The 12,846-nt window shown below is 52.6% G+C and overlaps 1 protein-coding gene across 1 annotated transcript in view; it reads right to left on the bottom strand.

Moving 5' to 3' along the window:
• Positions 1 to 12,846, bottom strand: part of PLXND1 (plexin D1) — an 84,798-nt gene that overhangs the window by 48,179 nt on the left and 23,773 nt on the right. Inside the window, exons 3-9 of the mRNA XM_054838243.1 lie at positions 11,895 to 12,026; positions 10,014 to 10,114; positions 9,222 to 9,351; positions 7,753 to 7,927; positions 6,138 to 6,246; positions 5,049 to 5,151; positions 843 to 947 (exon numbers count right to left, since the gene is read on the bottom strand). Of these exons, the coding sequence (XP_054694218.1) occupies positions 843 to 947; positions 5,049 to 5,151; positions 6,138 to 6,246; positions 7,753 to 7,927; positions 9,222 to 9,351; positions 10,014 to 10,114; positions 11,895 to 12,026 (855 nt within the window). The remainder of the gene's footprint in view (positions 1 to 842; positions 948 to 5,048; positions 5,152 to 6,137; positions 6,247 to 7,752; positions 7,928 to 9,221; positions 9,352 to 10,013; positions 10,115 to 11,894; positions 12,027 to 12,846) is intronic.

Genomic DNA, 12,846 nt, shown 5'->3' with positions numbered 1-12,846 from the left:
AAGAGGAGTTGCCCGGCAGTGCAGCGTACTGGTATCCTCTGCAGGGGCACGGTGAACCAGGGCCCACGGGCCCCATTGAAGATTTGACCCAAAATGACAGAAGGCGGCTTTCTACAAATACCAGAGCTTAGTCAGATATCTTCCCAGTGCCCAGCCTCCCTGCCCAAAATTCCTCCGGTTCCTCCTGGTGTGGGACGCATCTCTGAAGGCACCATTTGACGTCCACTCCCACTTTTCACCCTATTACAATTTGCAAGCCAGAAAATTTCACAGTAAGGATTTTTTCACAAAAAAAAAAAAGAGCTCTGCAGCGACAACCAGAAGTTAAGTTAAAACATATTTCCTTGCTGTACTCCAAGCCACGGCTTAGCCAGCACAGGGCTCTCTGCCCAGAGCTCTGGGCTTTGTCCTTCGTTCCCAAGCGCGGGGTGGTGGGGCCGGGCTGGCACACGGTGCCGGGAGAGCACGACACCGGCACACTCTGCGGTGGAGCAAACACCCACAAGCAAACCGGGAATTTTATCTCCCCTAATTCTAGTCACCGAAAGCTAGAAGTCCGTCACTAACTGCAGGAGGTCCCTGGAGAACACCTGGACACAAAGAGCATCTCCCTTCAGCTCTGCCATGCAACCCCACTCGCCATCGGGGTGCCTGCTTTCCACCAGCCTCTTTTGTTAACACAGCGCTTTCAGCTGCTAACGCACGCTGGGACCAGCCCCATCACCCGCTCCCGAGGCAGAAACCAGCTCGTACTTAAAATCCCTTTGGCTGACCTGGCCACCTTGCTGCACACCAGCCTAGGCTCATCTGAAGCTTCCCGATCTCTCCGGGAACTCATTTACCTTAGAGAAAGTCGTGTTAGCCAGTGAGATCGTAATGTCTCGAGATACTCCCGTAGGCATTGGGTCCAAAGAGGCAGGTATGATTCGTGGACAGTCAATTTTCTTCTGTTAGGTACAAAACAAGAAAAAAAAACCCAAAAAAGAGAGGTTAGCTGGGTGCATGCTGAGCATCCTCAATGATGAGGCAAGACGACACATTAGGCCCTTGATAACATTAATTTCACTACATCTTTAAAGTCTGTAACCCAAGAAAGTGAAATATCAAAATGGCACTGTGATGCACTGAGTGGTAACACCACGTGGAGCCTTCCTCCCCCGAGTCATCGGCTTTAAGTCCAGCCCAGCACAGCACTGCCTTAAGATCCAGCCCTCTGCTAGCGGTCAGACAACCAGGGCAGGGTGGCTGGGTTTCCAGGGGTGCTCGTCCGCAGCCGTGGGTCGGCAAAGGGAGGAGCGCAGCAGGAATTCCCCCCTCGCTCCTGCCGGGCTCCTCCGCCAGCTCGGGGACATCGGGGACATCGGGGACATCAGCAGCTCCCAGCCCCCAGGCGCTGAGGCTGCCAAGCCTGCACTTTCATCTTTCTGCACTGGAAAAAATGTACTCCCAGGTAAAAAGCAAATGCATATGCACTCCTCAGCTGCCACTCTGGGCAGCTCCCTCATTACATGCACTTAAATGTTAGAAGACGGGACCAGAGTGACACTAAAAGGAGGCACTGCGGCCTACAATGGTAAATCTGCCGGTGTGACCCCCCTCCTGCCAGCGGTAAGCCAATGTCTCACACATCACAACGCGCATTTCTGCAAGCCCCTGCAGAGATTTCGCTTTCCAGCAGTCTCCCTCCTGCACAGTGTCATTTCAGAAGTGTGCGGGGGTTTGTGTGTGCACGCGTGTGCACGCAGAGGAAAGGGTATAATGAGCTGTAGGGGCTTCAGCAAGGGGACTGCAGCAGTAGGACAGCTGAAATGAAAGGCCTAAATGAAGCTGAAAAATGATTTTAAAAGGTCATCTGTCCCCCTACTTTTGTTCTCACTTTAAATTGATGGCTCAGATACTGGAGCTGACTCAGAATTCAAGTCTGTATGACAAGCCCATCCTGTTCTCCCATGAGATGTAAATCACACTGCAAAACTACAGCAAAAATGAAGCCAGATTCTCCGTTGCCCCGGGGTATATCCAGATTAATGCCTTTGACAGTGAAGCCATCGGGGTAAAACACAACAAAATATTTGGTCCATTATGCAGAATAATTTGCAGCAGGCAAGGTTTCCTTCTCACTTGCACTAAGGGTTACCCCACTGTGACTCCACTGATGACAGTGCTGCTGCTGCTCTGACGAGAGGTAGAGCCTGCCCTCTGAGCACCAAGATGCTCGGCAGGACACATCCCTGGTGCCAGACACGCAGTGGGCATGGGGTTCCTCTCTTGCCTTCCCCAGACCTAGCTAGGGGTCAGGGAACTATCTAGAAGTGCCTGTTTGACTGTGGAAAACGCCTCATTTCTATCAGGGCATTCATCTTAACCAAGCACAGTTGGTGCCGCCTAAACAAGGAGATTAAATAACAGAGATGCACACGATAAGAAGTAAAACAACAAAGCAAAGCACTGGAGACAGATTTCAGTCCCAAGCCTCTTCTAGGAGAATCAAAAGAGTTAAAATAAAACCAGCAGGGCTACAACTGAAAATTCATGCAAAAGCTCCTATGGCCTGGTGTGTCCTTGCATGTCACAGCAGCTGGCGTAGCTTGCTAGATAAATACACTTTAGAGGGCTGATTAACTTGTCGTCTTGCAGCCCCTTCTCCTGCTGTTCATCAGCAGCTAGAAATAGAGCTTTCCAGCTGATTATATCATTCATGTCTGGATCAGGGCAAAGGGTCTGAATGTTTAAAATGCTGCGGGTGAAGCCAGTATGATGCTGGCTTCCCGGCGGACCAGTTTTCAGGTGTAGCCACGCCAGCAATGGTTTGTTTACTGAAAGCTCTGACTGTAGGACAAGGCACCGTGTTTCCAGGGCTACGGAGCGCCTCGTCCTGCAGGCTGCTCACTGAAATCAGCAGGAAGAGCTAAGAAAGGCACAGCGATAAAACAGGAATGTGCCCAAACCAGGTGCAGCATCCAACCGAACTGTGCCTCTGGAGAAGGAGATCAGAGGCAAGAAAGCGAGGATAGGCGCTGTTATCCTTAAGGAAGGACAGGCGCAGTTATCCCTGCCAGATGGTAACCCTGGCTCTTGTCGTCTGCTCGAGGCGATGGGAGCAGAGTGGGAAGACTGGCTGTAGCTCTCCCTAACCCATAGGCGAGACCTCTCAAGACCCGTGTCCACGACCATAATTTCCTCCGTCCAGGCAGAAGAGCAGCCATTCCCCATGACGATACGTGAGCACCCCATGCCATGCTGCCCCACACAGTCCCCATGGCCAGGGAGGCAGATCTGACGCTGGGCTGCTGAGGCCCGGCCGTCCCAGCACCTGCGTGCCCTCCCTTCGCACCGGCACTGCCGCCCGGGGACAGAACAACGTCTCTCTTGGGTTTGATTTTGGAGTCCCTGGCCAAGCGGCAGCCCCGGCGCCCAGGGGAGGTGCAGCATGAGCATCCGTGGCTCGCGGCCCTCTGCGTCGGGAGGTCTCGTGTCCCGGCAGCCCGGCACGCTGCCAGACACCCGGCACAGCTCCCCGTGTCCCGGCACAGGGCAGACACCCCACCGCGCAGCCTCAGCGTGTGGGTCCCACGCCAGGAGCAGCCATCAGTGACGGTTTTCTAGCGCCCAACTCCCATGCAGACAGCAAAAGAAAACGCCAGATACTTTCTGAAACCTCGGAAGTTGACAAAGCGGAGGGTTCTTGCTCAAACCGCCAGACATTCACCAGGAAGCGCAGCCCATCCAGAAAGATTTCACAAGCCAGAGGACGAACCAGCACTGCCCTGCGCTGCCCGGAGCCGTCACCCCACTGCCACCCATTTTCCCAGGGTTTTACACTAGACGTGACTGTGCGGAGCTGAGACATGGTGGCCCCATCTCCTTCCCCGTCCCCTGCACTTGCAGCCGCCCACCTCCTCCGCACTGGAGGGGAGCGGACGCCACAGCCAGCCTGGGGTTGAGCCCGGGGGGCGAGGGTGGGATGTCTGACATGGGGCCAAACTCCTGCCGGCGACAAGGCAACAAGCACGGGGAATCGCTGGAAGAGCTGAGATGAGAGCAGAGCACCGGTGCCAAAGGGATATTCAATTTACAGTGTAAAAGCTTGGCTTGGATCTACGGCAGACTGATTACTAAAAAGCCAATTTTATTTAAATTAACTTCAATTTAAATTTCAGAAGCAGGAACACACTGAGCCTCTGGGTTATTAGAAGCTATAATTTGGAAAGGGTGATTTTCTTCTTTAGACAAGCACCACCAGTGGTGCTCCAGCAAATTATTAGCATACCGCAATCTAGTCAAAGCTAAACGAATTGTAAAGTATTGCTATGTTTATTCTATTACTCAAACCCAGGCATCCCAGGATGCAGAGAAGTAGCGGCATTGCTCCAGATGTGAGAGGTGATGAAGAGCCGAGGGACGGAGCCTGCTGAGGCCGCTGGGAGAGACAAATGCTTTCACTGGGCTGCCAGTCCCCTCGCACACACACGTCTGGGCACGGCACGGCACGGCACGGCGCGGCACGGCTGCAGCTTACTTGCCCCATGCACATCCCCCCTCCCAGACGCTGGCAGAGGCGGGTGCCCCAACTCCAGCCCAGGACAAGCCATGGCCACGCTGCCGTGGCCAGCAAGTGCCAACCGCTGATGGAGCAGACTCAGAGCTTGCTGGGAGGAGCGGCTGAGCACCGGTACCTGAAGACCCCCAGGGTCACTAAATAAAATGAGGCTCAGCCTGGGGACCTCAAGTGAGGTGGTCCGAGCCCGGTCTCAGCCCCGCGCTCACACAACGCATGCAGAGCGGCACTCCAGAGCAGCCCTCCAGCTCTCCATCTGCTGAGCCTTTGGAAGTGAGATGCATATAGCTGCATTTCCGACTGCAGGGGCTTCCCGAGGCCAGGCAGCACGTCAGCAATGCCGAGCGGTGCCGTCCTCGGAGCTGCCCCCACCCGCCGGGGCAGCGCTGCCAAACCCAGGCCATCTGCCTCCATCCCCGGGAGAAGGAAAACAGCAACAGCACAAGACGTGGGAAGGTCTCCCGAAGCAGCAAAGTTTGATGGGCCTTACCTTCATCTGCAGCGCATCGGCACACTGCGAGTGGTTGGAGACACAGGCGTAGGTGGAGGGGCACCAGTGACACTTCCACCTGGTCGAGAGGCAGCTGGTGCATCTGCAGTGGCAAAGGTGTGGTGAGAAAAGCAGACCTCAGGCTGCTCAGGGCAGCCACACCTCAGCCATGCAATCCGTCTTCACACATTGTGTTCAGTCTTTAATGGCGCCCAGAAAAACCCGTGGCAGGTGCCGGGTTTTCCTCTCCTCCTCGCCTTGGGAGCTGGAGGGGGACACGGGCAGAGCCCACCATCCCCTGCCGCTCCGAGGGCAGCTCCAGGGCATCACCACCTTTGGTGGCACCACCTGGCCCCAGGCCACGGCAGACCGGGAGCCACCCTCCCCTGCGTAGCGAAAAATGCTCTTTTTCCCTAAAACGCTCTTTCCCCCCTGTCTGCCTCCCTGGGGAGCCAGGCACATTTGTGCCCAATGAAGGGTCTCCCCCGCGGCTTGCGCAGGGCATGGGACCGCCGGTGGGCGGGACACGGACATCCCTGTGGTTATGCTCCGGAAAGGCGGACAACCTTCTGTGGGTGGCACCAGACCCCTCCTCTCCAGCCCACCCTGCTGAGGAGGGGTACCCGGCTGCTCCTACCCAGGGCTGGAAGGGGAGAGAGAGCGGAGGGGACGCAGCCCTCCCTCCCTCGCCGCCCCACAGGGATTGCTGGGGAGGCCGGCCCCGCTGCCTAAGGGTTAACAGAACAAGCTCCATGTAAAAAAATTATTCACGTTTAAAAAAACCCCAACATGTCCAGATGGCTCGAGATGCCGCGAGGACCCTCCTTTGTAAATCCCTGGCAGCGCATCGACTACGCCCCTGCCAAATCCTGCCCCGGCCGCCAACCCTCCCACCGGCAGGGAGGCTGCTCTCCCCAATTAACCCCGCGCGGGGGGACCCTCGTCCGTCTGCGCACGTGCACCCTCCCAGCCTCAAAACGCTCCATCTGCCTCCGTCGCCCCGGTGCCGCGCGGCCAGCACGGCACCACCCGCACCCTGCCGCCGCCTGCCCGCGGGGGCCCGGCTGCCTGCGCACCGGCGTCACTTACGCTCTCTTCGGGTAAATGTTTCCAGTTCTTTTGCAGTCGTAGATGGTGAAATTGGCCCGGATAATGTTTTTGCTGTTGACCCGGAGAGCCGTTTCAACGACCACGTGGTCTGAGAGAATCAAGCCAAAGAATATTGGGTTGCAAGAGCCTCTAGCTCGCACTCACGCTTAGAGGACAAGACAGACCCTTGGGAAAACAAGGGCTAAATCTGATTTGTTTTCTCTAGGGCTTCCTCTGAGCTGCATTTCAGAGCTCGGACCATTCATCTTTTGCCCTCTGACTTTCAGCTCTTCCCTCTTAAATCAACGCTTTACATCACCCTCACCAGAAAAGAACATTGCGACTTTCAGCAGAAAATTCCAGCGTGTTGTGCAAGTGTTAATTAGCAGAGTTAATTATTGTCTTCGCTTACAGTTGGTGCTAAATGATATTTTTAAAAAAAAAGTGGTAATTAAAACATGTTAGTTATCATGTTTTAAAACCCCGCTCACTTTCCCCATGACAACAAACCCACAAAGAAGAGTGGAAATCCCTTTTTTGGCTACTTAACATGCTATACTAACTCCCCCTCCCCCCAAAATTGCTTAATTTATTTTTTTTCTTTGCAATTTTGCCATATAAGCAACAGGGACAAGAGACAATGCCTCTTTCAGAATATGTACAATAAATCAGCGCATTGGATTCCAGAAATTCATTTGGACACTGCCGTAACCAACAATACACAACAGTTAATGATCTCCCATTCTTTGGATAGCTAGGGAGAAAAACAATGCAGCTTTATAAACTTGCCTATGAAAAGTGGGATTTTCAAAAGGACTGGCTAATTCTTCTCCTACTGAAGTCAGTCATCTTCAATAGAGCATTCACTCCAGGCTTGAAAGATGAAGATTTAACAAGCACTCAAGTCTGGAATGAAGCATCCAGCTTCTCAGGAGCTATACAGTGGGGCTGTCTCCATCGCTAAGTGGCCACCATCAGATCTGGGCAGCTCGGCCGTCAAGGCTCGGTTGGCTTTAACCAGAGCTGCAGGTGCTTGTCACCTCCGGAACGCAGCTCCACCGAGCCTCGAGGTGGGCATCCTGTTTGGTGCCGTCTAAAAACAGGGGGATACTAGAAGACCTCAGTCTGGCTTTTAAGTGCATAAATGAGATGGGGAGTTTCTGAGCTGCCTGTAGGTACGCACTTGCTCTTCTTCCAGAACTTCTCCTGAAAGGTAGAGCATGTTCGGGTGGGAAATTAAACAAAAGCAACTGAAAATATCAATATAAGTAGCAACATTATTTCCTCAGGGCTAAAGCATTTTTGTTTTAGTACTTATTAAATCTAAACCAGAAGCTCTAACCAGATAAATCTTAATAAAGTAAGTACATGAACTGGCTTTTAAAATCTGATGTTTAAAACAAAAATTGAGAGAATTGAAATACTGTCAATTCATTTTAAGATGGTGGAACTCCCACGCTTTAAAGTCATATGCCCTATAAAGCAGAAGCAGCCTGGGTCTTTTTTCCCTGTATGCACTATCTGCACGTACAATTGGAGAAAGAAAAAAAAGTCTATGAAAAATTATGTCCATAAAAGTGGTTAGAATGAACTGAGCTTGTTTTCCTCTACATACCTTGATCGTCTGGAAACGTTGGGTATTTCTCGCGTGGAAGTAAACGGCAATAAATGAATTGGTTTACGTAATCTCCAGCCACTCTGGCTACCGTGTGGATATTGTTTCCATAGTCACACGAAATATTTGTTCCATTCAGGTTTGGGATAGTCCCATTTATTTGTATTATCAGGGCCTACATTTGGACAAAAAAATGATCAGTTATTATGACAGAAAATTATATTTAGAATTTGTCAATGTTTTACAGGCTTTTCATGAGCTAGTGACTCCAGACCAAGTTCACAGATAGCCATTTTCTTTCATTTTATGCACTGTGAACTCTAAAAGCCCTCTGCAAACAAAACCTTGCTTCAGGAGTAAGAGCTCCGTCACCGCGCACGCCAACACCTGTAGCTGGTGCGTTACCAGCTGGCACAAAAACCCAGCCCAGGGCTTCCCTGGGAGACCACTCGGAGGGAGCAGGACGCAGGGGCTAAGCCCTCCCCAGCTCCCCAGGCTGTCCCCAACCCACGCCGCTTGCACAAGCAGAAAATATCAACCCCTGCTTCTGAGCGCCTGAGCCTCCCAGCTTGCACCAGTCCGTACCAGGCACCGGTGACGGGAGGTGTCGAGCTGGTGCTGGGAGGGCTGCTGGGGACCGGCTGCAAGCCAGCGTGCTCCCCCAGCACACCAGGGCCGAGCGGGCTGGCTGCAGGGGTTTCTTTTTGCCATCGGCCTCCAAGGGGAAGGGACGGGAAGTTCTGCAGAAAGGGAATGCTTTTGGGGACGGCTACTCAGGAAAACACACAGCCCACGTGCTCGGCTGGCTTCCCCCACCATCAGCGGGGTGACTCCCTGGGAACCCCAGCCCACCGGTCCTGCACGGCAGAAGTGGAGCCGGACTGGTGCCAGTGTCCCGTGGGATCCCTCTCCAGCTCTGGGCTGGGCTGTGCTCCAGCCGCTGCCTGTTTACGAGCGATTTCCCCATGTTGGGGCTGGTCGAGAACTTTGGCACAGAGGGATTTTTGCCACTGGGAGAGGGTCTGTCTTTAAAGGAAAGATATTTTGATGAAAACATTTAAAATATAATTAAAATATTGTTAAAAATAGCAACAATCCAAAACCAGAAAATGAGTTAATTTAGCTGTCTGCAGCTGGTCTTCTGTATTTTGAAATGTTGCAAATCCCTCCAGTGCGTTTAGTGTGGCAGCTCTAGAAGTCCTGTTCACCTCCAGGCTCAGCAGCCGGCGTCCCGCTGTCCTGCTGGCTGCCCGGTGCCGAGGCGCAGGAGGTCGCCTCCCGGCACCTTTGGGAACCTTGGCCTGACTCAGCAGCGTACAACAGAGCTCAGCATCCCCACGACCCATAACTGAACCACGTGGAGCCACGCTGCAACACTAGAGGAGCACGGATATTTATCAGCCCTGAGAGCAGGTAACAACTCTACGGGATGCTGCATGTGATTAATTTGGTATTCACATCCAACGCACCGGGTTCTCTTTGTCAATATTAATCTCGGGCTCCAAGATCGTCATGGAAGGGCACTGCTGCACTCCTTCACTTGCACTTGCCCAGAAGTTGGTCCCTGTGAAGTTCGTGCACTCATGCTGCAGAGAACACCTGCAACGTACAGGGGAACAATTCATGGTTGATTATTTTTAAAACAGGTGATAATAACGTTGACTGCCTGTGAGGGAAGAGCCTGAGAAAATCCTGTGACTACATCTTTTTCCTTCATCCATGCAGCTAAGCCTAAAGCTTTGCTGCTATATTTAAAGTGTCTGCTTGCCACGATAAGAGCGCGTACTCCCACCAGCATCAACAGAGCATCAGGATTCGGGGTAAGTGAGAGCAGGCCAGGCTGAACCCAGAACCAAGGAGGAGAAGGTGACGTTTTGTCCGACTTCTTCAGTTTGTAAATGCCAAGTCTAATTTTGTAAATCCCTTTTTGAGTGTTGATTGTCTCCTACTCATAAACAATTACAAGGGCAAAAGACGACCTTTACCGGGGTGTTGGCTCCCTCAGTCCCATGGGTGGATGCCTGCAAGATATTCTTTGCACTTGCAGCTGACTGCAGCATAACAATGCGGCTACAGTTAAATCCTGGCTCTGAAGAGCATCCCAACTGTGTGAGACCAGATGCAATTGTTTTTAAAAGTACGTCTTTTGTAAGGAATGGACAAAGACTAATGGTAGCATGACTGTGTGGAAACATAAAAGGCACCAGAAATTCTTGCCTGGGCTTGAGGGCCAAAGCGCACCAGGACACAACCAGCCCTACCTGGTCTCCATCGTGCACCACCCGCAGTAAGCGTCAGCAGCGGCCAGGCACTCCGTGCACGTCGAGTACTGGTTGCAGGCAGCCACCTTCACCCGCGTCATCTGCACGACAACAGCACAACTGCTTCCAAATGTTTTACCATACCACAGAAACCCTCAACCCAACCGGGACGTGCCAGTATGGCCACGCGTAGCCGCACCAGGCTGCTTTACCCATTAGTCTGGACCAAGTCTTACAGAATGGACGATAAAGAGCAGACCCTGGCACCGCCGTCCTCTGCCCCACACCGCTCAGAGGCGGGTGCTCTGTGTACGACCAGCCTGCACAGGGACCGGCGCAGGCAGCTGCCCGCTGCCCTGCCGGTGCCCCCAGCAGAGCCCATCCCAGCCTGGGGGCTGCGTGCCCCAGGGCAGGTAAGGATGCCCAAGGGACAGGGCTTGCTGCTGCTGGCAGAGCCGCCCCGTGGGGTGCACGGCAGCGCTGAGCTGAGCTGCTCCTTTTCAGCTGGCACCTTGGCAATAGATGTGTGATGGTCAGGCTACGGAGAGCGACACCACACCTTTCCGATGTGTCAGATGGAGATGGTTTCACAGCTTGTCCCTCCCTGTGAAAAGCTCTCACTCAGACCTGCAGAAAGCGGCTTTCTAGGCAGAGCTGAATGCTATCTGGCTATTCACAAAATGACCAGAAAGCAAAACCACTCTGGAAACCTTAATTTGTAAAGAAATCAAAGTACCTCTGGGGACTTGCTCAGCAGGAGCAGTTGGAGGGAAAGCATGTGTTTGTTTCTGCTTTTTGCTCCCTCAATTTCTAAATGTTTGGGAAGGAAAACTGAGTCGTTCGGTAGAGTGGGGACTGACGACATGAGGTGCTGAGACCCCTGAGTTCCCACCAGGCGAGCACACCTCGGACCATGGGCTCCCTGGCCTGACCCCTGCTTTACCTGCAGCACTTCGCTGCTCCCCAGCCCTGTGGTGCTCAGCACCTCCCTGTCCCCAACCTCGCTGAGCTCCTGGGGAGCTTCCCAGGATGCTAATTCCACCAAAGATAACTCATCTGGTTTACTGGAAAAGAAGCAGACAGAGGAGAGCAGCACAAGTGCTGCACTGCGCGTTTGATCAATCCCAAATAAAGCGCACAGCCCAGCCTGGGAGCTGAGATGAGACAGTCTGAAACATCGGCTAAAGAGGCATCCCAGGAGGGCTCTGTGAAGTGATAATGACCAACCTGCAGGGAATTAGGGCTTGGAAAATATAAATGCAACATATAACATTTGTGGTTGTGTATCTGTTTTGACAGATTAAAATGTAATTCAGGACAAACCACCAGCGCCTGGAGCGCTCAGTCCTCATCTTCCTTTTCTGCTCACTTGATGGAGATGAGACCGTCTGTTTCTACCTGCTGCGGCGTTCCCAGTCTCCGCAGAGAGTCCTCCTCCCATCCAGCCCCCTGCCCGTCAGGCTGAGCAGCAGCTTCCCCCAAGGACCATTTCTGCCAGGCAGACTTTCTGTCTGTAGCATATCCTAAAAGCCTTCTTAAAGACTGTGTACCGTTATTTTCAGGTTTCTATTCAGGAGCAACCGCTGCTTATTTCTGCACTCCTGTGAGTGGGGTCGGTTTTGACATCTTTCACTCTTCTTTCTACCTTGCCACCACAAAGACGAGAAGACCTGACCCCCACCCCGCGCAGGAGAATGGACAGGCACAGGTATCCCCCCGGAAAGCCCTCTGACACCCCAGCCAAAGCTCTGAACTTCTTGGCTCTGCCCATTAATATTAAAGCACATTTTATTGTCCCTTCTGGCTCCCAGCTTAGCGCTGGATGCTAAATCAAATGCATGATGTTCAAAGCGCTGTTTTGCTGAAGACTAAAGGTCTTACCTGATAAGAGGTCATCAGATAGAGGTATGTGGAATCAGAAGGGTCGAACTGCATGACAGGGTGGACAGGCTCTCCATAAGCCACCGAAATGGATCTCCTGCTAACAACCTTCATGGTACTGTCCAGATTAATCTGTAGTGAGAAGAACCCACTCACTGAGACCATTTTTCAAACACTACAGGGAGAAGATTATTTCTCCTCAGTTATAAACAAGAACCAAAGTGGTATCTAACAGTGTTCCACGTTTTCAAGCGCTTCGCAAGCTGCACACACAGAACTTTACTGAAAAGCCAGCTCTGTGCCACAGGGAACCCACTCAGTGGTCCAGAGAGCCCAGGCCACGGCCAGGAGCCCTGCTCAGTGATGAACAACCCTCGCAGCCCTTGGTCCCTCTGTTTAAAGCCCTCTGCTTGAGAGGCTGCCTGGAAAACTTCTAGTCTAAGGCTGTACCCACTGCACGGCTGTTTCCAGCAGGCCACAGCAGCGTTACTCTCGCTTTACTCTAATGTAAGTGGCACCAGCCTTCAGCCCTCATTACATACATATGTGCGTTTCTGTTACAAAGAACGTTGCATTTCTAAAGCTTAATGAAAACCATTGAAAAATCAGCAACAGGGCTGTAGAGGATAGGATGGCATTCCCCGCTCCCTGCGTATTTGAAAAGTAAGTGTTCTTATTCCCGGCCAAAAGAAGCTTTTATCCCCACGAACTCCAGAAGACCACGGCAGCTGCCGCACGAGAGCCGAGTCCTACCTTGCCTCGTGAATCACCAGCTGAAGCGCTGGCAGTGATGGAAGAGGCTGCAGAGCATCAGCCTGCCTTTCAGATCTCAGAATGTCTTGGCATTTGACTTGAAAACTCAGCAAATTAAATGTGGCATTGCTGGGAGGAAATAACAATAGGGCTACACAATTTCGCGTGACAGTCACTTTTCAGCTTAAAACAGAAAGGG

The sequence above is a fragment of the Grus americana genome, chromosome 11 (assembly GCF_028858705.1).
Source record: "Grus americana isolate bGruAme1 chromosome 11, bGruAme1.mat, whole genome shotgun sequence".
Taxonomy (NCBI): Eukaryota; Metazoa; Chordata; class Aves; order Gruiformes; family Gruidae; genus Grus; species Grus americana.
Note: the sequence above shows the minus strand (reverse complement) of the source record. Positions and strands in the feature narration are given on the sequence as shown.